The 26,041-nt window shown below is 41.5% G+C and overlaps 1 protein-coding gene across 3 annotated transcripts in view; it reads right to left on the bottom strand.

Annotated features, from left to right (window-relative positions):
• LOC128263946 (uncharacterized) overlaps positions 1-26,041 on the bottom strand; it is a 196,399-nt gene that overhangs the window by 131,705 nt on the left and 38,653 nt on the right. For 2 of the 3 annotated variants that reach the window (XM_052999217.1, XM_052999218.1), the window contains 3 exons: positions 23,214-23,358; positions 22,984-23,149; positions 22,022-22,927 (listed from right to left, as the gene is read on the bottom strand). The exons of the other annotated variant lie outside the window; for it this stretch is intronic. In XM_052999217.1, the coding sequence (XP_052855177.1) occupies positions 22,038-22,927; positions 22,984-23,149; positions 23,214-23,358 (1,201 nt within the window). In that variant the 3' untranslated portion in view covers positions 22,022-22,037. Of the gene's footprint in view, positions 1-22,021; positions 22,928-22,983; positions 23,150-23,213; positions 23,359-26,041 lie in introns of those variants that run through there. 3 annotated transcript variants of the gene reach the window in all.

Genomic DNA, 26,041 nt, shown 5'->3' with positions numbered 1-26,041 from the left:
CATTAAATCCAACAACAAGCTTGACTATGTCTCTTCTGGTAGACCAACATACTGGCCGACAGACCCAAAGAAACTACCCGATCTTTTTGACTTCGCGATAACCAAAAATATTCCCAAAAATCTTATAAGCGCCGAATGCCTTTCGGATCTTTCATCTGATCACTCGCCGGTCTTATTTCATCTTCTCCAACAACCAGGAACATTAGAACACCAGTTTAACCTGACCTCACAAAAAACCAACTGGCTCAAGTTTAGAAAATATATTAGCTCACATATTGAGCTATGTCCTCGCCTCAACGACGAAGCTGACATAGACAGCTTTGTAACTACACTGGAGTCCGTACTCGTCACTGCGGCTCAAGTTTCCACACCCCAAATCTCAAATATTCAATGCAAGCAAAAGAAGACAAATCTACAAATCGAACAGCTTGTCCTAGAAAAGCGGCGCTTACGTCGGGAGTGGCAATTCTATAGATCGCCATCTGCTAGGCAGAACTTGAAATACGCCTCACGGCAACTAACTAAAGCTCTAAAACAAGAAGAATCATATGCCCAGCGCCGTTATATAGAGCAACTGTTATCAACTTGCTCAAAACACTCACTATGGAGAGCCCACCCATCTCTTAGCTCACCGAAAGAAACCGTGATGCCTATTAGAAACCCCTCAGGCGGCTGGGCGCGCAGCGATAAAGATAGAGCCAGCACATTCGCCGACCACCTTAAAAATGTCTTTCAACCAAATCCTGCCACCAATGCATTCACTCTGCCGACTTTTGCATATGACACCCAGCTTCACCATGAGCCAATCGAGTTTCGCCCATTGGAAATCGTTAGCATCATCAAAAACCATATGAACCCGAGAAAATCTCCAGGCTGCGACCTCATTACCCCTAAAATGATCACGGAGCTTCCATATTGTGCCGTTCGCACCATTACACATCTCTTCAATGCCATCGCTAAACATGGCCACTTTCCAAAAAGATGGAAAAAGTCAATTATTATAATGATTTCGAAGCCAGGAAAAGACCCCACAATCCCCACATCGTACAGACCTATAAGCCTACTATCATGCTTATCTAAACTCTTTGAAAAATGCATATTGACTCGGATAAACACATATCTACGAATCCAGAATGGAATTCCATCACACCAATTCGGATTTCGAGAAAAACACGGAACGATTGAGCAGGTCAACCGAATAACATCAGAAATTCGAAACGCGTTCGAAAAACGTGAGTACTGCACCGCCATATTTCTGGACGTCTCTCAAGCGTTTGACAGAGTTTGGCTAGAAGGCCTAATGTACAAGATCAAGACAATGCTTCCCAGCAACACTCACAAACTTTTAGAGTCTTATCTACACGACAGAAAATTTGCTGTGAGATGTAACACTGCCATATCTGACGATTTTTCTATTTTGGCTGGAGTCCCCCAAGGTAGCGTGCTCGGGCCAACATTATATGTCCTCTACACAGCAGACATCCCGACAAGCAGTCGACTGACAACATCTACTTTTGCTGATGATACAGCTATACTCAGCCGTTCAAAATGTCCAATACAAGCAACTGCGCAACTAGCTCTTCACTTGGCCGACGTTGAAAAATGGCTATCTGATTGGAGAATTAAAGTAAATGAACAAAAATGCAAGCACGTTACTTTCACCCTGAATAGGCAAAACTGCCCACCCCTCACATTAAATAACACCCTGCTTCCTCAATCAAACGAAGTAACGTATCTAGGAGTACATCTCGACAGAAGACTCACACGGCGCCGGCATATTGAAGCCAAAAGAACACACTTAAAGTTGAAAGCCAGTAGCCTACACTGGCTCATCAACGCTCGATCTTCCCTTAGCTTAGACTACAAAGTCCTGCTGTAAAACTCAGTACTAAAGCCTATATGGACGTACGGCTCCCAGTTATGGGGGAATGCTAGCAATAGCAACATCGACATAATCCAGAGGGCTCAATCAAAAATCCTGAGAACGATCACCGGGGCACCGTGGTACGTTCGCAACGAAAACATACATCGTGACTTGAACATCCCACCAGTCAAAGCAGTTATCGCAGAACAAAAGGATAAGTACCTCACCAAGCTGTCTTTGCACCCCAACCACCTTGCAAGAGGTCTAACAAGGTTGTGCAACCAATCCCGTCTTCGTCGCAATGACTTACCTACCCAGCGACCAACTTGAGGGACGCGCAACCAAAATTACAGTCCACTGTTAGTTAATGTTTAACTCTTAAGATTCGAAAACTTATTGTTAGTCTCAAAGCTAAGAGAAGATTCAATAAATAACACAAAGTTAATAAAAAAAAAAAAAAAAAAAATTCTGTACTGCCGAATTTGGCTCCAGTTGAACGCATATTTAGCTATGGGGGTCAAATTCTTACCCCGAAAAGAAACCGGCTTGGAAACGAAATGTTTGAAACACTTGTTATGTTAAAAAACAAGTATCAAGTATCTCAGGCTCTCAGAAACAGAATCCAACATGACATATGATTAATATATCTCAGAAAAAAAAAACAATGTGTCTTATCGCCTGCGAAGACGAACGATCGGCAGCCCTGTATAAGGCTGCGATCGCCATGGTTGGCGACGTCTTCCCCGAAGCCAATCTGGATGTTAGCGATGCAGCTGACATTTCGACCCGCCCAAAGGCCAGGGCGTGGATCCCGGCTGAACCCTCCGACCCCGAGGAAAATTTTTACCCGCTTCAAGCCGAAGTTACGCACTGATGGATGGAAAATGGTAAACTGAAAAGAGCGACAAGAATACAATGAGCGACGTGCTCCTACTCAACAAACAGTGCATAGAACTTCAAATGTCTGCACACTCGAGCCGACACCCAGAGCATACTGTCGGACGTTCCAGATGAGCCATAGCCACAGTGGTCCCATAGAAAACACCATATTCCATGCTTCCTCAACAAGGGAACTCGTCCTGGGAATGGACGCAAATGCACACCACAAACAATGGGGAAGTACAAACATAAACGAAAAGGGTGAGTTACTTTTTGATTACCTCTTTCAATCAAAATTATTTATTAGCAATAAAGGTAATGACCCGACCTTCATCACTATGACTACAAAGGAAGTTCTGGATATCACCTTATCCTACGAGACCCTTATTGACCAAATCGGGGACTAGAGGGTTGGGGTGACGACTTCTTCTCCGACCACCGTTACTTAGAATTCACCATAAACATAGTATGTCCAAACCTTATGAATATAACCAATCTTAGGAAAATTGGAGTTACTACACAAAGACCTCAGCCACTAACCTAGAGACATTCCCTCCACTCACTCCCAACAACCGGGAAGAACTAAAGAAGGCAGTCGACTTCCTCACAGACACCTGCGGCAAAGCCTTGAATACACCCATAAACCAAAAAAAAATAAATTAGGAGAGCCAAACGGAAAATCCCTTTATATTATTATGCATTGGGTAACAGTTAACTTCTAAAACTGCCAAATTCTACAAAATATACCTTAAAGGTGACTCGAAGTTAAAGTCATCTTCATCCCAAAAGCTGGGAAACCGTCACACACATCCGCTAAAGACTTCAGACCAATAAATCTTTACCCATTCCTACCTTCAGAGCCACAGTTAACCCGAACCCTTTCTTAAACGCACAACATGCATACCGAAAGGGCAAATCGACTGAAACCGCACTCCATACACTGGTCTCCAAGATTGAAAAAGAATTAAGATAAGATTAAGATTAAAATAAAGAATACACCTTTGCGGCCTATATAGACATAAAGGTCGCTTTCGACAACGTCACCCCAGAAGCAATCATCAGACCACTGACTAGTCTTGAAGGGGTACCAACCCTGGTGAGAATCTTAAACTCAATGCTCACCAGCAGAGTGGTGATCTCTTCTATGGGATCGGCTTTCGCTACAAGACTCGTCAGCAGATGAACTCTTCAAGAAGGAGTCCTCTCCCCTCTACTCTGGGTCATAGTCAACCAACTACTACAACTTCTAGAAAGAGGGGGCTTTAAGATGGTCGCATAACGGACGACGTAGAAATTCTAATTCAAGGCAAATACCCAAAAACACTCTGCAACCTCATGGAAACAGCCCTGTCAACACTCTTAGGTGGGCAGAGGGGTGTGGACTAGGGGTCAGAACTGGTTCTATTCACCAGAAAGTATAAAGTACCTGAACTCACCCCATCCAAACTACACCATACTCGCCTAGCCTTTAGCGAAAAAGTCAAATACCTCGACCTAATACTGGACAGAAAACTTCTCAGGACAGAAAACACTCGTAAAGCTGCCATAGCTCTATTCGTTTGCAAGAAAGCAATAGGACGCAAGTGTGTGTTCTCCCCTTCTATTGTACACTGGCTATTCACAGCAATAGTAAGACCAATCCTACTGTACTGCCAACCCAACATGCCTTTTCGTCCTTGTAATCTTTCCTTCAGCAGCCAGTATATCCGCCAGCTTCTCGCTTATAAAGCTCGCTGTTGCTCCGGTGTCGATTGTTGCTTTGTGTGAGGTTCCGCCAATCGTTACCGCTGCGGATAACTGCTGCTCTTCTTTGATTAATATGCCTGTATGTTTGGATGGCTAGCCAATTCCCGATTTCTGGCAGCACTCTACGCTTCGAACCCCACCTTGCCGCAAATCCAGCAGAAAAGTAGCCGCTGGTTTCGGCATCCTCGTTCCCAATGTCCTTGATTCCCACACCGTCTGCAGGCTTCGTGTGGGTTCAGGACATGCGTCTGTGACCTGTGGGCTCTCGGTGCCACGGTTTTACCGTTCGACCTTTCGCCCTCTGCGCACGGCACCAATATCTGGGTCCGAAGTCCGGTGCCGTCCCGTTACTTCCTTCTGAATCATATTGCGGTTCCTGATACTAAAGTAAATGGAATTAGTCGATTTTAAACTTGAAACCTTAAATATTTATAGTGTGTGAGTGTCTATGCCAGCCGGCCAAAATAATGCATAAGTGACCGAATATGTGAGTATCTATGCCAATAGCCCCGCTGCGTTCCAAACATTTCGGAAACCTGTGTGTCTGGGATAGACACACACATACAGTTACATTTTTGCTGGCCAGCATAGACACTCACACACACAACTTAAAAGAATTATGAGATTTTAAACACTAAAACAATAACTTGTTTCACTTGTTAGTTACAATCATAGCTTATCATCCATTTCACTAATTTATACAGTTTAAAAAACACTACTCACATTTTCTTGCACTCCACTTGCAAAATGCACTACCGATTTCTTCTCACCTTAAAGTCAAATACCCCAAAAACAAGCAATGCGAAAGACGTGTAAGCAGGAAAGCGGGTCCTTCTCTTTTTATCTTATTGGATTTTTGCCCCCGTCTTGAATGATTCTCTCTTTTTCGACTCAAGAGAACTTCCAAAGAGAGCAAAATGGAAAAATACCATATTCCAAAATCAAATCTTCATTTTTCAATGGTAAAAATGAAAATCTCTTGTAAATAGAATTTATGAAGGAAATTAATTCTTTTACCGATATCTTTGCAAAAACAATCGATCTTTTGCAGGGTGAGAATCGTTGTTACTGGGGATATTTGTATCTACGTTAATTGGAATTACACACGAATTAAAACAGTTAGCTAATTTAGAATTTTGCAAAGCGCTATTAGATGCCCTTACAGTTGGCGTTTACAAGAGGTTTTGTCGACCATGACAATTCCAAAATTTAAATTAAAATGGAATCCAGTTTTCGGGAAAAAAAATTTAATAACATTTAAGGAGTGGCTAGTTGAAGAAAGTAACGAAGGAGAAGAACAATTTGTAAGGGATAGTGTTTTGGCTAATGATTCCGAGAGTGTTACACTTCACTTCAGTTCTTAAGACAAGGGAGGAAAAAGATTTTGAAAATTGTAAATTGTAAAAAAACCTCATTACAAAAATACAAAAGAATCCTACATGATTTTTAAAGATTATTTCTGTACTGCCGAGTTTGGCTCCAGTTGAACGCATATTTAGCTTACCCCGAAAAGAAACCGGCTTGGAAACGAAATATTTGAAACACTTGTTATGTTAAAAAACAAGTATCAAGTATCTCAGGCTCTCAGAAACAGAATCCAACATGACATATGATTAATATATCTCAGAAAAAAAAACAATGTGTCTTATCGCCTGCGAAGACGAACGATCGGCAGCCCTGTATAAGGCTGCGATCGCCATGGTTGGCGACGTCTACCCCGAAGCCAATCTGGATGTTAGCGATGCAGCTGACATTTCGACCCGCCCAAAGGCCAGGGCGTGGATCCCGGCTGAACCCTCCGACCCCGAGGAAAATTTTTACCCGCTTCAAGCCGAAGTTACGCACTGATGGATGGAAAAAACACCATATTCCATGCTTCCTCAACAAGGGAACTCGTCCTGGGAATGGACGCAAATGCACACCACAAACAATGGGGAAGTACAAACATAAACGAAAAGGGTGAGTTACTTTTTGATTACCTCTTTCAATCAAAATTATTTATCAGCAATAAAGGTAATGACCCGAACTTCATCACTATGACTACAAAGGAAGTTCTGGATATCACCTTATCCTACGAGACCCTTATTGACCAAATCGGGGACTAGAGGGTTGGGGTGACGACTTCTTCTCCGACCACCGTTACTTAGAATTCACCATAAACATAGTATGTCCAAACCTTATGAATATAACCAATCTTAGGAAAACTGGAGTTACTACACAAAGACCTCAGCCACTAACCTAGAGAACAACCGGGAAGAACTAAAGAAGGCAGTCGACTTCCTCACAGACACCTGCGGCAAAGCCTTGAATACACCCATAAACCAAAAAAAAATAAATTAGGAGAGCCAAACGGAAAAACCCTTTATATTATTATGCATTGGGTAACAGTTAACTTCTAAAACTGCCAAATTCTACAAAATATACCTTAAAGGTGACTCGAAGTGAAAGTCATCTTCATCCCAAAAGCTGGGAAACCGTCACACACATCCGCTAAAGACTTCAGACCAATAAATCTTTACCCATTCCTACCTTCAGAGACACAGTTAACCCGAACCCTTTCTTAAACGCACAACATGCATACCGAAAGGGCAAATCGACTGAAACCGCACTCCATACACTGGTCTCCAAGATTGAAAAAGAATTAAGCTAAGATTAAGATTAAGATAAAGAATACACCTTTGCGGCCTATATAGACATAAAGGTCGCTTTCGACAACGTCACCCCAGAAGCAATCATCAGAGCACTGACTAGTCTTGAAGGGGTACCAACCCTGGTGAGAATCTTAAACTCAATGCTCACCAGCAGAGTGGTGATCTCTTCTATGGGATCGGCTTTCGCTACAAGACTCGTCAGCAGATGAACTCTTCAAGAAGGAGTCCTCTCCCCTCTACTCTGGGTCATAGTCAACCAACTACTACAACTTCTAGAAAGAGGGGGCTTCAAGATGGTCGCATAACGGACGACGTAGAAATTCTAATTCAAGGCAAATACCCAAAAACACTCTGCAACCTCATGGAAACAGCCGTGTCAACACTCTTAGGTGGGCAGAGGGGTGTGGACTAGGGGTCAGAACTGGTTCTATTCACCAGAAAGTATAAAGTACCTGAACTCACCCCATCCAAACTACACCATACTCGCCTAGCCTTTAGCGAAAAAGTCAAATACCTCGACCTAATACTGGACAGAAAACTTCTCAGGACAGAAAACATAGTTGTCCGCACTCGTAAAGCTGCCATAGCTCTGTTCGTTTGCAAGAAAGCAATAGGACGTAAGTGTGTGTTCTCCCCTTCTATTGTACACTGGCTATTCACAGCAATAGTAAGACCAATCCTACTGTACGGGATCATCGTTTGGAAGACCTCCCTAGACAAGAAGAGGTACACAAAATTCAAAGAAGCGCTGAGCTTTGCATCAGTGGCTCGCTCCGCCCCACTAGCCCCACTGTCGCCCTAGATGCAATTCTGATCCTTGAACCCCTGGGCCTATTTTCAAAGGGCTGCGCTGCCCCCTTTTTAGACTTCACGAAACTATACAAAGTTTTCATCCCATCACGTACAGATTGGGCAAACCTCCCACATCGGGTGGAGATTGCTATCAACATTTATACGGACGTTTCAAAATTTAATAAGCAAGCAGGTGGCGAAGTCTCCTCCCCTAAGCTGGACATCAAAAACTCCTTTCGACTGCCAGACCACTGCAGTATATTCCAAGCAGAGGTCTTAGCAACATAAGGCGCTATAACCCTTCTGAATCCAGCACTACACCACAACAAAGATATATACCTTTTCTCAGGCAGTCACCTTAAAGTCAAATACCCCAAAAACAAGCAATGCGAAAGACGTGTAAGCAGGAAAGCGGGTCCTTCTCTTTCTATCTTATTGGATTTTTGCCCCCGTCTTGAATGATTCTCTCTTTTTCGACTCAAGAGGACTTCCAAAGAGAGTAAAATGGAAAAATACCATATTCCAAAATCAAATCTTCATTTTTCAATGGTAAAAATGAAAATCTCTTGTAAATAGAATTTATGAAGGAAATGAATTCTTTTACCGATATCTTTGCAAAAACAATCGATCTTTTGCAGGGTGAGAATCGTTGTTACTGGGGATATTTGTATCTACGTTAATTGGGATTACACACGAATTAAAACAATTAGCTAATTTAGAATTTTGCAAAGCGCTATTAGATGCCCTTACAGTTGGCGTTTACAAGAGGTTTTGTCGACCATGACAATTCCAAAATTTAAATTAAAATGGAATCCCGTTTTCGGGAAAAAAAATTTAATAACATTTAAGGAGTGGCTAGTTGAAGAAAGTAACGAAGGAGAAGAACAATTTGTAAGGGATAGTGTTTTGGCTAATGATTCCGAGAGTGTTACACTTCACTTCAGTTCTTAAGACAAGGGAGGAAAAAGATTTTGAAAATTGTAAATTGTAAAAAAACCTCATTACAAAAATACAAAAGAATCCTACATGATTTTTAAAGATTATTTCTGTACTGCCGAGTTTGGCTCCAGTTGAACGCATATTTAGCTTACCCCGAAAAGAAACCGGCTTGGAAACGAAATATTTGAAACACTTGTTATGTTAAAAAACAAGTATCAAGTATCTCAGGCTCTCAGAAACAGAATCCAACATGACATATGATTAATATATCTCAGAAAAAAAAACAATGTGTCTTATCGCCTGCGAAGACGAACGATCGGCAGCCCTGTATAAGGCTGCGATCGCCATGGTTGGCGACGTCTACCCCGAAGCCAATCTGGATGTTAGCGATGCAGCTGACATTTCGACCCGCCCAAAGGCCAGGGCGTGGATCCCGGCTGAACCCTCCGACCCCGAGGAAAATTTTTACCCGCTTCAAGCCGAAGTTACGCACTGATGGATGGAAAAAACACCATATTCCATGCTTCCTCAACAAGGGAACTCGTCCTGGGAATGGACGCAAATGCACACCACAAACAATGGGGAAGTACAAACATAAACGAAAAGGGTGAGTTACTTTTTGATTACCTCTTTCAATCAAAATTATTTATCAGCAATAAAGGTAATGACCCGAACTTCATCACTATGACTACAAAGGAAGTTCTGGATATCACCTTATCCTACGAGACCCTTATTGACCAAATCGGGGACTAGAGGGTTGGGGTGACGACTTCTTCTCCGACCACCGTTACTTAGAATTCACCATAAACATAGTATGTCCAAACCTTATGAATATAACCAATCTTAGGAAAACTGGAGTTACTACACAAAGACCTCAGCCACTAACCTAGAGAACAACCGGGAAGAACTAAAGAAGGCAGTCGACTTCCTCACAGACACCTGCGGCAAAGCCTTGAATACACCCATAAACCAAAAAAAAATAAATTAGGAGAGCCAAACGGAAAAACCCTTTATATTATTATGCATTGGGTAACAGTTAACTTCTAAAACTGCCAAATTCTACAAAATATACCTTAAAGGTGACTCGAAGTGAAAGTCATCTTCATCCCAAAAGCTGGGAAACCGTCACACACATCCGCTAAAGACTTCAGACCAATAAATCTTTACCCATTCCTACCTTCAGAGACACAGTTAACCCGAACCCTTTCTTAAACGCACAACATGCATACCGAAAGGGCAAATCGACTGAAACCGCACTCCATACACTGGTCTCCAAGATTGAAAAAGAATTAAGCTAAGATTAAGATTAAGATAAAGAATACACCTTTGCGGCCTAAAGGTCGCTTTCGACAACGTCACCCCAGAAGCAATCATCAGAGCACTGACTAGTCTTGAAGGGGTACCAACCCTGGTGAGAATCTTAAACTCAATGCTCACCAGCAGAGTGGTGATCTCTTCTATGGGATCGGCTTTCGCTACAAGACTCGTCAGCAGATGAACTCTTCAAGAAGGAGTCCTCTCCCCTCTACTCTGGGTCATAGTCAACCAACTACTACAACTTCTAGAAAGAGGGGGCTTCAAGATGGTCGCATAACGGACGACGTAGAAATTCTAATTCAAGGCAAATACCCAAAAACACTCTGCAACCTCATGGAAACAGCCGTGTCAACACTCTTAGGTGGGCAGAGGGGTGTGGACTAGGGGTCAGAACTGGTTCTATTCACCAGAAAGTATAAAGTACCTGAACTCACCCCATCCAAACTACACCATACTCGCCTAGCCTTTAGCGAAAAAGTCAAATACCTCGACCTAATACTGGACAGAAAACTTCTCAGGACAGAAAACATAGTTGTCCGCACTCGTAAAGCTGCCATAGCTCTGTTCGTTTGCAAGAAAGCAATAGGACGTAAGTGTGTGTTCTCCCCTTCTATTGTACACTGGCTATTCACAGCAATAGTAAGACCAATCCTACTGTACGGGATCATCGTTTGGAAGACCTCCCTAGACAAGAAGAGGTACACAAAATTCAAAGAAGCGCTGAACTTTGCATCAGTGGCTCGCTCCGCCCCACTGTCGCCCTAGATGCAATTCTGATCCTTGAACCCCTGGGCCTATTTTCAAAGGGCTGCGCTGCCCCCTTTTAAGACTTCACGAAACTATACAAAGTTTTCATCCCATCACGTACAGATTGGGCAAACCTCCCACATCGGGTGGAGATTGCTATCAACATTTATACGGACGTTTCAAAATTTAATAAGCAAGCAGGTGGCGAAGTCTCCTCCCCTAAGCTGGACATCAAAAACTCCTTTCGACTGCCAGACCACTGCAGTATATTCCAAGCAGAGGTCTTAGCAACATAAGGCGCTATAACCCTTCTGAATCCAGCACTACACCACAACAAAGATATATACCTTTTCTCAGGCAGTCACCTTAAAGTCAAATACCCCAAAAACAAGCAATGCGAAAGACGTGTAAGCAGGAAAGCGGGTCCTTCTCTTTCTATCTTATTGGATTTTTGCCCCCGTCTTGAATGATTCTCTCTTTTTCGACTCAAGAGGACTTCCAAAGAGAGTAAAATGGAAAAATACCATATTCCAAAATCAAATCTTCATTTTTCAATGGTAAAAATGAAAATCTCTTGTAAATAGAATTTATGAAGGAAATGAATTCTTTTACCGATATCTTTGCAAAAACAATCGATCTTTTGCAGGGTGAGAATCGTTGTTACTGGGGATATTTGTATCTACGTTAATTGGGATTACACACGAATTAAAACAATTAGCTAATTTAGAATTTTGCAAAGCGCTATTAGATGCCCTTACAGTTGGCGTTTACAAGAGGTTTTGTCGACCATGACAATTCCAAAATTTAAATTAAAATGGAATCCCGTTTTCGGGAAAAAAAATTTAATAACATTTAAGGAGTGGCTAGTTGAAGAAAGTAACGAAGGAGAAGAACAATTTGTAAGGGATAGTGTTTTGACCAATGATTCCGAAGAGTGTTACACTTCACTTCAGTTCTTAAGACAAGGGAGGAAAAAGATTTTGAAAATTGTAAATTGTAAAAAAAACCTCATTACAAAAATACAAAAGAATCCTACATGATTTTTAAAGATTAATTCTGTACACAGACTGTCGCCGCGATCGGACGTGTTGTCGGACCGTGCTTAGTTTGTGCAAGCTTTCAAAAAGTGATAATTGGAAAAGTGCAAATCGAAAATAATCAAATTCCGCAAAGACCCTCGGGCACAAATAGGTAGATTGGTTTCTAACCAACCTACTACAACGCGAAAAGACGCTTGTTGCGATGTAATCGCAAACACACATATTAATTAATTAATTAATATACGCAGACTATAATTAAAGTGAAGACAATGAGTCAAAACGATATCCGCATGCAACGTCAGCGCGAGCAAGACGAGAGACGGCTCTCATCGATCAGAAATAATGCATATTTCTCGTTTACTGCAACCGAAAATTATGCAAACCCAGACAATACGCGGTCAATCACCCCCAGTTCGACTGACCTCTTGAACGTAACGAGCGAGAGAGCGCGCTCTTGTTCTCCCGCGCTACCATCGATGTCTCTAAAGCCAAAAAGTGCCGAGTGTACTCCAATGCATGTATGCACTGACCTACGCTTATCAACAATAAGTAGCACAGCAGTGTCTTTAACCACTGCAACGGTAACAACAACAACAACAACAACAGCAGCAACGGTATCGACCAACCGTTTATTATCATCATCAGCAACTTCGCCATCGATAAACAAACCCGTAGCCAACACAAAAACGGCGTTCGCTGCGCTGCCCGAAAAATACACAATAAGCAACGAAAAAAAAAGGCCGGCTGTGCAGACTGGTATGGATCGCTACATCCAAATCAAAAGAAAGCTGAGCCCCCTAAATTCTAAGCGAAAAATAACCCGTGCCAATTATAAATCAGCTGAGACTGAAACGCCCATTAATACAAACAGATTTAAAATTTTGGAAGACGCTACTGACGAAGAGGTTGACGAAGCTACCGAAGCTGAGAAGAAGAAACCGAAGCCCCCCCCAATATACATCCGGGAGAAAAGCTGCAATGAACTTGTTAACAAAATAATTGAGCTTATTGGAAAAGATAACTTCCATATAATTCCCCTTGTGAAGGGCAGCATACACGAAACAAAAGTTCAAACGAAGAACGAAGACAATTACCGAGTGTTGTCTAAATATCTTAATGACAAGAAAAAGAACTTCTACACGTACCAACTTAAAAGCAGCAAGGGTCTGCAAGTTGTACTTAAAGGAATTGAATCCGATGTAACACCTGAAGAAGTAAAAAATGCACTACAAGACAAAGGCTTTAACACTAAGACAGTCTTCAATATCTTGAACAGGGATAGGAAACCGCAACCACTCTTCAAGATAGAGCTCGAACCGGAAACTAAGCCCCTTAATAGGAACGAAGTGCACCCCATATACAAACTTAAGTTCCTTCTCCACCGTAGAATCACAGTAGAGCAACCACATAAGCGCAATGGGCCGGTACAATGTACGAACTGCCAAGAATATGGCCATACAAAGTCATACTGCACACTACGCCCAGTGTGTGTAGTTTGTGGAGACCTTCATGACTCAGCACTCTGCCCAGCGAGCAAAAACGACTCCAATGTAAAAAAGTGCGGCAACTGTGGCGGCAATCATACAGCCAACTACAGAGGTTGCCCAATATACAAGGAGCTAAAAAGTCGCATCCATCAACGAGGAACCACTGCCCGCTCCCACAACGCACAGCTCACAGCATCAAAATCAAACCCTGAAGTCTTCTTTTCAACTGCACCCAGCTCCTCATTAGGACCCGTAACCCCCAACAAAAATGTGACATTTGCAAGCGCTCTAAAATTAGGACTGGCTCCTCCTGTATCTAAAACTTCATTTCCACAAGCAGCATGTCTAGAACACAACATGACTTAACAACGTCAACCAACGGAGCAGACACAAAGCAACTTTGAAGCAATGATAGCTAGCCTGCAACAAAGCCTAATGGAGTTTATGTCGTTTATGCGCACAACTATGCAAGATTTAATGCGAAACCAAAATCTTCTGATTCAAATGCTGGTCTCACAACAATCAAAATAATGACGTCCCTACGAATTTCTACGTGGAACGCTAACGGCGTCTCACAGCACAAACTGGAGTTAACTCAATTTCTACTCGACAATCACATCGATGTAATGCTACTTTCAGAAACACACCTTACAAACAGATACAATTTTCAAATAAGAGGCTACTCATTCTATGGAACAAATCATCCGGACGGTAAAGCACATGGTGGGACTGGCATTCTAATCAGAAGTCGTATTAAGCACCACTATTATAACAAAACTGCTAAAAACTATCTACAGGCCACATCTATAAGCATACAACTGATTACCGGCAACCAACTAACTCTAGCCGCCGTATACTGCCCCCCTCGTTTCAATATAACCGAATATGAGTTTTTGCAGTTCTTCAACACATTAGGTGACCATTTTATAGCAGCAGGAGACTACAATGCCAAACACACACACTGGGGATCTCGCCTCGTGACTCCAAAAGGGAAGCAGATTTACAATGCAATCATAAAATCCAACAACAAGCTTGACTATGTCTCTTCTGGTAGACCAACATACTGGCCGACAGACCCAAAGAAACTACCCGATCTTATTGACTTCGCGATAACCAAAAATATTCCCAAAAATCTTATAAGCGCCGAATGCCTTTCGGATCTTTCATCTGATCACTCGCCGGTCTTATTTCATCTTCTCCAACAACCAGGAACATTAGAACACCAGTTTAACCTGACCTCACAAAAAACCAACTGGCTCAAGTTTAGAAAATATATTAGCTCACATATTGAGCTATGTCCTCGCCTCAACGACGAAGCTGACATAGACAGCTTTGTAACTACACTGGAGTCCGTACTCGTCACTGCGGCTCAAGTTTCCACACCCCAAATCTCAAATATTCAATGCAAGCAAAAGAAGACAAATCTACAAATCGAACAGCTTGTCCTAGAGAAGCGGCGCTTACGTCGGGAGTGGCAATTCTATAGATCGCAATCTGCTAGGCAGAACTTGAAATACGCCTCACGGCAACTAACTAAAGCTCTAAAACAAGAAGAATCATATGCCCAGCGCCGTTATATAGAGCAACTGTTATCAACTTGCTCAAAACACTCACTATGGAGAGCCCACCCATCTCTTAGCTCACCGAAAGAAACCGTGATGCCTATTAGAAACCCCTCAGGCGGCTGGGCGCGCAGCGATAACAATAGAGCCAGGACATTCGCCGATCACCTTAAAAATGTCTTTCAACCAAATCCTGCCACCAATGCATTCACTCTGCCGACTTTTGCATATGACACCCAGCTTCACCATGAGCCAATCGAGTTTCGCCCATTGGAAATCGTTAGCATCATCAAAAACCATATGAACCCGAGAAAATCTCCAGGCTGCGACCTCATTACCCCTAAAATGATCACGGAGCTTCCATATTGTGCCGTTCGCACCATTACACATCTCTTCAATGCCATCGCTAAACATGGCCACTTTCCAAAAAGATGGAAAAAGTCAATTATTATAATGATTTCGAAGCCAGGAAAAGACCCCACAATCCCCACATCGTACAGACCTATAAGCCTACTATCATGCTTATCTAAACTCTTTGAAAAATGCATATTGACTCGGATAAACACATATCTACGAATCCAGAATGGAATTCCATCACACCAATTCGGATTTCGAGAAAAACACGGAACGATTGAGCAGGTCAACCGAATAACATCAGAAATTCGAAACGCGTTCGAAAAACGTGAGTACTGCACCGCCATATTTCTGGACGTCTCTCAAGCGTTTGACAGAGTTTGGCTAGAAGGCCTAATGTACAAGATCAAGACAATGCTTCCCAGCAACACTCACAAACTTTTAGAGTCTTATCTACACGACAGAAAATTTGCTGTGAGATGTAACACTGCCATATCTGACGATTTTTCTATTTTGGCTGGAGTCCCCCAAGGTAGCGTGCTCGGGCCAACATTATATGTCCTCTACACAGCAGACATCCCGACAAGCAGTCGACTGACAACATCTACTTTTGCTGATGATACAGCTATACTCAGCCGTTCAAAATGTCCAATACAAGCAACTGCGCAACTAGCTCTTCACTTGGCCGACGTTGAAAAATGGCTATCTGATTGGAGAATTAAAGTAAATGAACAAAAATGCAAGCACGTTACTTTCACCCTGAATAGGCAAAACTGCCCACCCCTCACATTAAATAACACCCTGCTTCCTCAATCAAACGAAGTAACGTATCTAGGAGTACATCTCGACAGAAGACTCACATGGCGCCGGCATATTGAAGCCAAAAGAACACACTTAAAGTTGAAAGCCAGTAGCCTACACTGGCTCATCAACGCTCGATCTTCCCTTAGCTTAGACTACAAAGTCCTGCTGTAAAACTCAGTACTAAAGCCTATATGGACGTACGGCTCCCAGTTATGGGGGAATGCTAGCAATAGCAACATCGACATAATCCAGAGGGCTCAATCAAAAATCCTGAGAACGATCACCGGGGCACCGTGGTACGTTCGCAACGAAAACATACATCGTGACTTGAACATCCCACCAGTCAAAGCAGTTATCGCAGAACAAAAGGATAAGTACCTCACCAAGCTGTCTTTGCACCCCAACCACCTTGCAAGAGGTCTAACAAGGTTGTGCAACCAATCCCGTCTTCGTCGCAATGACTTACCTACCCAGCGACCAACTTGAGGGACGCGCAACCAAAATTACAGTCCACTGTTAGTTAATGTTTAACTCTTAAGATTCGAAAACTTATTGTTAGTCTCAAAGCTAAGAGAAGATTCAATAAATAAAGCAAAGTTAATTAAAAAAAAAAAAAAAAAAAATTCTGTACTGCCGAGTTTGGCTCCAGTTGAACGCATATTTAGCTATGGGGGTCAAATTCTTACCCCGAAAAGAAACCGGCTTGGAAACGAAATGTTTGAAACACTTGTTATGTTAAAAAACAAGTATCAAGTATCTCAGGCTCTCAGAAACAGAATCCAACATGACATATGATTAATATATCTCAGAAAAAAAAAACAATGTGTCATATCGCCTGCGAAGACGAACGATCGGCAGCCCTGTATAAGGCTGCGATCGCCATGGTTGGCGACGTCTTCCCCGAAGCCAATCTGGATGTTAGCGATGCAGCTGACATTTCGACCCGCCCAAAGGCCAGGGCGTGGATCCCGGCTGAACCCTCCGACCCCGCTTCAAGCCGAAGTTACGCACTGATGGATGGAAAATGGTAAACTGAAAAGAGCGACAAGAATACAATGAGCGACGTGCTCCTACTCAACAAACAGTGCATAGAACTTCAAATGTCTGCACACTCGAGCCGACACCCAGAGCATACTGTCGGACGTTCCAGATGAGCCATAGCCACAGTGGTCCCATAGAAAACACCATATTCCATGCTTCCTCAACAAGGGAACTCGTCCTGGGAATGGACGCAAATGCACACCACAAACAATGGGGAAGTACAAACATAAACGAAAAGGGTGAGTTACTTTTTGATTACCTCTTTCAATCAAAATTATTTATTAGCAATAAAGGTAATGACCCGACCTTCATCACTATGACTACAAAGGAAGTTCTGGATATCACCTTATCCTACGAGACCCTTATTGACCAAATCGGGGACTAGAGGGTTGGGGTGACGACTTCTTCTCCGACCACCGTTACTTAGAATTCACCATAAACATAGTATGTCCAAACCTTATGAATATAACCAATCTTAGGAAAACTGGAGTTACTACACAAAGACCTCAGCCACTAACCTAGAGACATTCCCTCCACTCACTCCCAACAACCGGGAAGAACTAAAGAAGGCAGTCGACTTCCTCACAGACACCTGCGGCAAAGCCTTGAATACACCCATAAACCAAAAAAAAATAAATTAGGAGAGCCAAACGGAAAATCCCTTTATATTATTATGCATTGTGTAACAGTTTACTTCTAAAACTGCCAAATTCTACAAAATATACCTTAAAGGTGACTCGAAGTGAAAGTCATCTTCATCCCAAAAGCTGGGAAACCGTCACACACATCCGCTAAAGACTTCAGACCAATAAATCTTTACCCATTCCTACCTTCAGAGCCACAGTTAACCCGAACCCTTTCTTAAACGCACAACATGCATACCGAAAGGGCAAATCGACTGAAACCGCACTCCATACACTGGTCTCCAAGATTGAAAAAGAACTAAGCTAAGATTAAGATTAAGATAAAGAATACACCTTTGCGGCCTATATAGACATAAAGGTCGCTTTCGACAACGTCACCCCAGAAGTAATCATCAGAGCACTGACTAGTCTTGAAGGGGTACCAACCCTGGTGAGAATCTTAAACTCAAAGCTCACCAGCAGAGTGGTGATCTCTTCTATGGGATCGGCTTTCGCTACAAGACTCGTCAGCAGATGAACTCTTCAAGAAGGAGTCCTCTCCCCTCTACTCTGGGTCATAGTCAACCAACTACTACAACTTCTAGAAAGAGGGGGCTTTAAGATGGTCGCATAACGGACGACGTAGAAATTCTAATTCAAGGCAAATACCCAAAAACACTCTGCAACCTCATGGAAACAGCCCTGTCAACACTCTTAGGTGGGCAGAGGGGTGTGGACTAGGGGTCAGAACTGGTTCTATTCACCAGAAAGTATAAAGTACCTGAACTCACCCCATCCAAACTACACCATACTCGCCTAGCCTTTAGCGAAAAAGTCAAATACCTCGACCTAATACTGGACAGAAAACTTCTCAGGACAGAAAACATAGTTGTCCGCACTCGTAAAGCTGCCATAGCTCTGTTCGTTTGCAAGAAAGCAATAGGACGTAAGTGTGTGTTCTCCCCTTCTATTGTACACTGGCTATTCACAGCAATAGTAAGACCAATCCTACTGTACGGGATCATCGTTTGGAAGACCTCCCTAGACAAGAAGAGGTACACAAAATTCAAAGAAGCGCTGAACTTTGCATCAGTGGCTCGCTCCGCCCCACTAGCCCCACTGTCGCCCTAGATGCAATTCTGATCCTTGAACCCCTGGGCCTATTTTTAAAGGGCTGCGCTGCCCCATCATCCCATCACGTACAGATTGGGCAAACCTCCCACATCGGGTGGAGATTGCTATCAACATCTATACGGACGTTTCAAAATTTAATAAGCAAGCAGGTGGCGAAGTCTCCTCCCCTAAGCTGGACATCAAAAACTCCTTTCGACTGCCAGACCACTGCAGTATATTCCAAGCAGAGGTCTTAGGAACACAAGGCGCTATAACCCTTCTGAATCCAGCACTACACCACAACAAAGATATATACCTTTTCTCAGGCAGTCAAGCTGCACTAAAAGCCCTTGACTTCTTTATCTCTACCTCTGTTATTATTACTGGGTGCCGCAGTTTTTTTAACGAGATGGCCAAGAAACTGTGGACTTAAAAAATAGCTTATTTTACAACAGTGGTAAGGAAGGTAGCCACCTCAAAGGAAGGTAGCCACCTCAAAAAAGGAACTTGTCCTAGGGGTGGGAACACACAATGAGGAAGAACAAACACAAACGAAAGGGGTGGGTTATATTTTGATTACCTCTGACAATCAATCAATCCTCCGAAGCCCTGATTGACCAAATCGGGAACTGGAGGGTTGGGGATGACCAGTCCTTCTCTGACCACCGTTACATAGATTTTACAATAGACGTAGTATGTCCAAACCCTACAAATATAACTAATCTTAGAAAAACTAACTGGCGTTACTGCACAAAAACCCTAGCCACCAACCTCGAGAACCTCCCTTCTTTCGCTGCCAACACCCGGGAAGAACTAGAGAAGAAAGTCGACGTCCTTACAGACACCTGCCGTGAAGCCTTGAAAAAATCCTGCCCCGGTAGGAAGGTCAAATCTACCCAGAAACCTCCGTGGCGGTCCACCACCCTTACGCAACTGAAACAGTAATGTAGACCCCAATTCAACAAGGCTAAATTTGTTAGCACTGACATCAGCAAACTCAGCTTATATAAAAAAAAAAATCAGAACGGCCACACGGAAAGAAAGGCCCGTTTCTGCAGTCTACCACCGAGGCAGGTCGGCTTAGGAAGATTATATGTAAATCTCCTACTTCCATAAGATATCTCAAAAAACCTACAAGCCAGAAACTCCAAAGCTGCTTCTAGACACTCACTTTCCTTCTAACCCCCAAGAAGCAACAACCTTAACCCCCGAGAAGCAAAAACCTTAAGTAACTCGGACCCTCTCGACGACCAAGTTATCCTAGAACTATCAAGCGCAGAGCGCATCAAATGGGCTATAAGCACGTTCAAGCCCTTCAAGTTTTCTCAACATGCCTACCGAAAAGTCTAATCGACTGAATCCGCACTCCATACACTGGTCTCCAAAATTGAAAAAGGATTCCAACATAAGAAAAACACCTTGGCCCCATAGAAGGGGCTTTCAACAACATCACCCTAGAAGCAATCATCAGAGCACTGACTAGTCTTGAAGTTGAACCAACGCGGGTGAGAATCATCAATGCTTTCCAGCAGAGTGGTGACCTCTACTATGGGATCGGCTCTTGCTACAAAACTCGTCAAGACTCTCTACTCTGGATCATAGTAGTCAACCAACTACTATAACTTCTAGAAAGAGGGAGCTTTAAGATAGTCGCATATGCGGACGACGTTTTCTAATTTAAAGTGAATACCCTGAAACACTCTGCAACCTCATGGAAACAGCCCTGTCAACACTCTTCATGGGGGTGTGAACTAGGGGTCAACCCAAGTAAAACAGAACTGGTACTATTCACCAGAAAGTATAAGGTACCTGAATTCACCTCACCCAGACTACACCGTACTAGCCTATACTTCAGCGAAAAAGTCAAATACCTGGACAGGAAACTTCTTTGAAAACAAAGTCGATCGCACTTGTTAAGCAGCCATAGCTGTGTTCGTCTGCAAGAAAGCAATAGGACGGCTAGACATAGCAATAGCACTTCTTCTATACCGGATCATCGTTTGGTGGAACTCCCTAGCCAAGAAGAGCAACCTTGTCAAGGTACACACAAATCAAAGAATCGCTGAACTCTGCATCAGTGGCGCTCTTCGCACAACCCCCACTTACTCCCTCGATACAATTCTGAACCTTGAACTCCAGGACCCGCTTGCAATGGGCTGCGCTGCGGCAACTGAGATCAGAGACAGATATCGTTGCACGGTTCCCAAAAACCACTGCACAGTCCTGACACGTATTTTGCCGAAGCGCCAGCAGGATGTTCCATGCCCTTGCGGCGTATGCCTGTGGCGCGTCCGTGTCCTCCTGACACCGCCTGCACACCGCACTCTGGGATTGTTCTCCATCTCGAACCATGGTGTCCAGGGGCCGACACTCATACGGTCGAATAAACACTCAAAGGGCGTGTGTGCTGTTCTTCTTGATCTTGTCCACGCTTCCCTGGCAGACATACCCAGGGGCCGTATCAGATTCTGCATGTTCACCATGTAGTCTTTGAACTATTCCCGGTAGGTTTGCTTCCTTGGAAGCTGTATATGAAGTGTACCCAGTTGTCCAACTGTCGGTTCTTGGATATGAACCACTTTGGGGCTCTTCTGGTTTATATCGATACCATAGGTCACGGCGGCACACTCTACCTGTTCCAGGAACTCCAACGGCTTATCGTTGCCGCCATACCGAAAGTTCCACTCTCGGACTTGCTTGAAAACCTAAACATAGTCCTGCGGATGTGGCCGAACGCTTTCCATCCTCTCCCGGCTTACATCTCGCTGCCTCACACTTCTTTGAGAGATCATTAGCTCCCTTTCTTGTTCCCAGTCACCCTTTCCGAACAAAATCTATATGTGGGAGTATGGGAGTAGCACAATAGATTATAGGGAACAAGAATCAGTTGCATTTCGATGTAAATTTCTTTTTTCGACAATAGCTTTCTCCCTTTTCGCAAGTAGACAATAACCAGATCACCTGTTCGCGTTTTTTTTAATACAAACTAGTATAAAGTTTAAATAATTTTTACACATTATTTTAAAAAAATATTTATTGTTATTATAAAAACAAAAACTATAAACCAATAACTATGTTTTATTTAAGTTCATCAACGAATTTTGCTTCCAAGTCCGCTATCATTTTATCATCATCTAATTTTACTAAATCCACAGGCAATTGATTTTCAAATTTTTTAACACAGCAATAGGAAGATGGTAAGTCAGCATAAATATCATTGTCCTTGAACATTCCTGGAGCACTTTTTTCAAAACTCTCTAAGCTGTTGTTTCCCAAAATGTGCAAAGATTCTTTTGATATCTCCTTGATATTTTGTACTGAGTCGTCTAGCGGAGGTAGTTCGATATAATTATTCTCTTCAATTATTTCGAAACGATTTGTAATCTTTTTTTCAAAGGATTTTTGTATATTTAATGAGTTATTATCGATCTTAGTATTAAATTGATCCTGTAGGTCGATTTTTATTTTTTTTGAGCATTGTGTTTCACTGAAATTGTCCTTCATAATATTATTGGATTCATTGCCAGTTTGTTCAAAAACTTGTTCTTTTCTTTTTTGATAACTCTTTTTAACCAACTGAATGTTTAATTGATCTTTTTCTTTGAGTGATTTACATTTTGAATTTTCAGAATCAGACATTTTTGTATGGGGAGAAGTTGTGATCTTTAAATTTTCAAAAAATTTTGTAAGCTGAATATCCGCTTTCTGAGGATGAAGCATTAATTCCAGCACTTTCAAGTTGTATTGTGACCGAAGTGTAGTACTATTTTCGTATAAAAGCGATTGGTCTAAAAGTGTGATTATTATTTCGGAAGGCACAGGGCAACCAAAATTACGTGATTTTAATAAAGATACGAAAGATTTGTAAACTTCCAAACGAATATTCCAGATGTTACGTGAATATGGCTTTTTCAGCGGTTCTAAATTTATTTGAATAAAAATTTCCAATAAGGTATTGTGGACGTCCTGTAATATAAAGCATATAATGTTTTTGAATTTCTATTATGTATAACTATACTTTCCTTTAAAAGAGATGGTTTTAGCAAGGGACCAGACGATGATAACAGTTTTTGCAGGCAAAAATGGGCTTGCTGACAAAGCTTATAATTATCTTCATCATCGAACGACATCTCCAACATCGAAAATATGTTTATAGCTGAACAATTTTGTTTTAAATTTGAGTTGCCTTGCTAAATTTGTTTTTGGAAAACATTTTAAATTAAATGTAAAATATTTAACAAAAAATATATTTACACATGTTAATGAAGTTGGCTGACGCGGAACTAAGTCATCAAATATTTCCTTAACAAGGGTCTCCGCAATAATTTCACAGTGACTTCCTTCTTGTAGAGTAGAGCACCATAATGATATTACTTTATACACAATTGGTCGCAAACGGCTAAAAAATATTAGAATTTTAGTTACTTTTTGTAAACATTTAAATATTATTTTCATATAATATTAAACAGGTAGTGGCTGAAATTCTTTTGTACAATTAATATAAATAAATAAAAATTCCAACATTTAAATTTTAAATCGACAATCTTAAAACTTTACCCATACATTTCAATTAAAACCAAAACGACTGCGGATGTGGCCGTACGCTTACTTCTCGCTGCCTCACACTCCTTTAAGAGATCATAAGTGGTGAGACCGATCCCTTTCTAGTTCCCAATCACCCCTTCCCAACAAAATCTTAGTCTGGGAACAGCACAATAAAGCTTGGTTCTAAAAGAGATTATCAGCCATGTTCCAGTTTTCACTTCCGAAAGATTCACACGGATTCAAATTTCCCAGACCTGTTCCAATTTTCACTTCCGAAAGATTTGCACGGAATCTAAGTTCCCTCTGTTAATTCTCTGTTAACTTCCACAAAAAACTCACGGAAAATTTACACCAAACATTGGGCGGACGAACCACAAGAACATAAATTAATTCTTTTAAAATTCTTTGCGATAACTTAAAGGGCATATGATATTTTTACCTTATTCGTTGATGTTTTAAGAACATTGTTGCATAACAGATTTGGTAAATAGTAACATAATTGACTTTTTAAAAATTATTTTGTGATGCAGCTCATAACCACGTGGTTTGCAGCTCAGCAGAAATCTATAAATTGATTGTTTTTATTTTTATGGAATTATTTATTTTGCATCCCAGCACGAGTAATTAAACTCTTAGTTTTATGTGCTACTCTCGTGGTGTTATGATTTGGACATATAATACTTATACCCTTGCAGAGGGAATTAGTTTGCAACGCAGTGAAGGAGACATTTCCGACCCTATAAAGTATATAAATTCTTGATCAACATCACTAGGAAAGTCGATCTAGCCATGTCCGTCTGTACGTCCGTTTCTACGCAAACTAGTCCCTCAGTTTTAAAGCTATCTGCATGAAACTTTCCCAAAAGTTGTCTTTCTATTGCACGTAGCACAGAATTCGGAACGAGCCGGATTATAGCATATAGCTCCCATAGGCACAATCGGAAAAATAAATAAAAAAATATTATAAGTTTGCTTTTTTTAAAATTTTTTTCTTTAGTTCTTCGACATAGTAGGTTAAATATTTTAAAATTACGGTTTAAATTTCAAAATTGGACGACTAAAACATAAAGCTACCATGGGAGCAATAAAAATATAACAAAAAATTTTATTTAAAAAAATGTAACTTTTCTATTTTTGTAATTTTTTTAAAATTCTTTTTGAGCTATTAATAATTTGACAGTTCAGAATTACGCTTTTCATTTTATTAAAATCGGAAAACGATATTATATAGCTACCAAAAACTTTTATGCCATGCAGTAGAGATGGAGTCAGATAGATTTTTGCGACTAATAGTCTTATTTCAGGAAAAAGAACTGCTGGCTAACATTAAGTTGTCTTAACGTCCGTTATCCCTACTGCTCTTTTTATGTGGTCGTTTCTGTTGCGATGTCGACATAGGGAAGTGTCGTGTGTTTAATTCGAACAAGTTGTAAATTCTCTGTTTTAATTTTCTTCTTATAAATCATCATGCATTTACACTTTTTGCGGTTTAAGGCTAGATCATTAGCACTTGCCCACTGATTAGCTAGATTGTACATTAAATTATCTTTCTCTTCCGGTTTCAGTTATTTATTTCTCTCTTGTCTCTAGCACGCTCAATTCTAGTTTTAACAAAAATAATAATAAAATGTTCGTCTGCGAATCTGTAGGCGCAAGGTCTCCAACCCCCACAGCCGACGAGTGAGAGCCAGATCCTATAGCGTGCCCTGCAAGTACAGATTCCCCGATTTGCTCTACCGCATCCAGTGATTAAATAAACAATGGCACGTCTTTCCTACGTGGAATTCGGTTAACATTTAGTATTCCAACCAATAGAAGCCACCCCTACCCTAGCAGTTGGTCCAATCGAACCGGATTTTCGATTCCATTCGCGGAGTGGCTGCGTTTTCCACCAGCAGCTTTGGTGGCTTTAAGTCAGCGTGGAGATTTTCTTTCGGCTCTCAAATTGGTACCCACTAATATGAGATGTAATCTTTCCACTGACTCTTTGGAAAAACATATTTTGTGTAATTACACAAATATGGAGAGTTTTAAACAGTGTTTGTTTAAGCAGTTTTTGATAATTGTACAAACCTAAAAAAAAAACAAAATGTTTTCCGTAGTCCACTTAATCTATTGCCGTTCCCCTTTTTCGACAATCGGTTATATTTAAAAAAAAATTCGATTTTTATATTGTAGCAAGCAGTCATACACACATATACATACGCTTAAGTACTAAGGATCCTATTATACATACATACTCTACGTTCAGTTCCACAATTATTATATCTGTTTCTTTTACTCTTGTGCGAATACGATAGGTTTAAGTTCCACTCTTGTTGAATAGCCTAAGCATAATTAACTTGGAAATGAATAAACTCACTTTTGCTGCGACTACTGAATCAACAACACGTAATTGTGCCTCCTACAATATTTAGATAGATAAATAAACGTTACAAGTCAAGCGTTATTCGTCAACATGAAAGTAAAACTCCCAGAATAATCATTATTTGAAGAGCTAAAAATAAAACTCAACAAATAATCGTAATTTTTTGAGA

Source organism: Drosophila gunungcola, unplaced genomic scaffold, assembly GCF_025200985.1.
Source record: "Drosophila gunungcola strain Sukarami unplaced genomic scaffold, Dgunungcola_SK_2 000029F, whole genome shotgun sequence".
Lineage (NCBI taxonomy): Eukaryota > Metazoa > Arthropoda > Insecta > Diptera > Drosophilidae > Drosophila > Drosophila gunungcola.
Note: the sequence above shows the minus strand (reverse complement) of the source record. Positions and strands in the feature narration are given on the sequence as shown.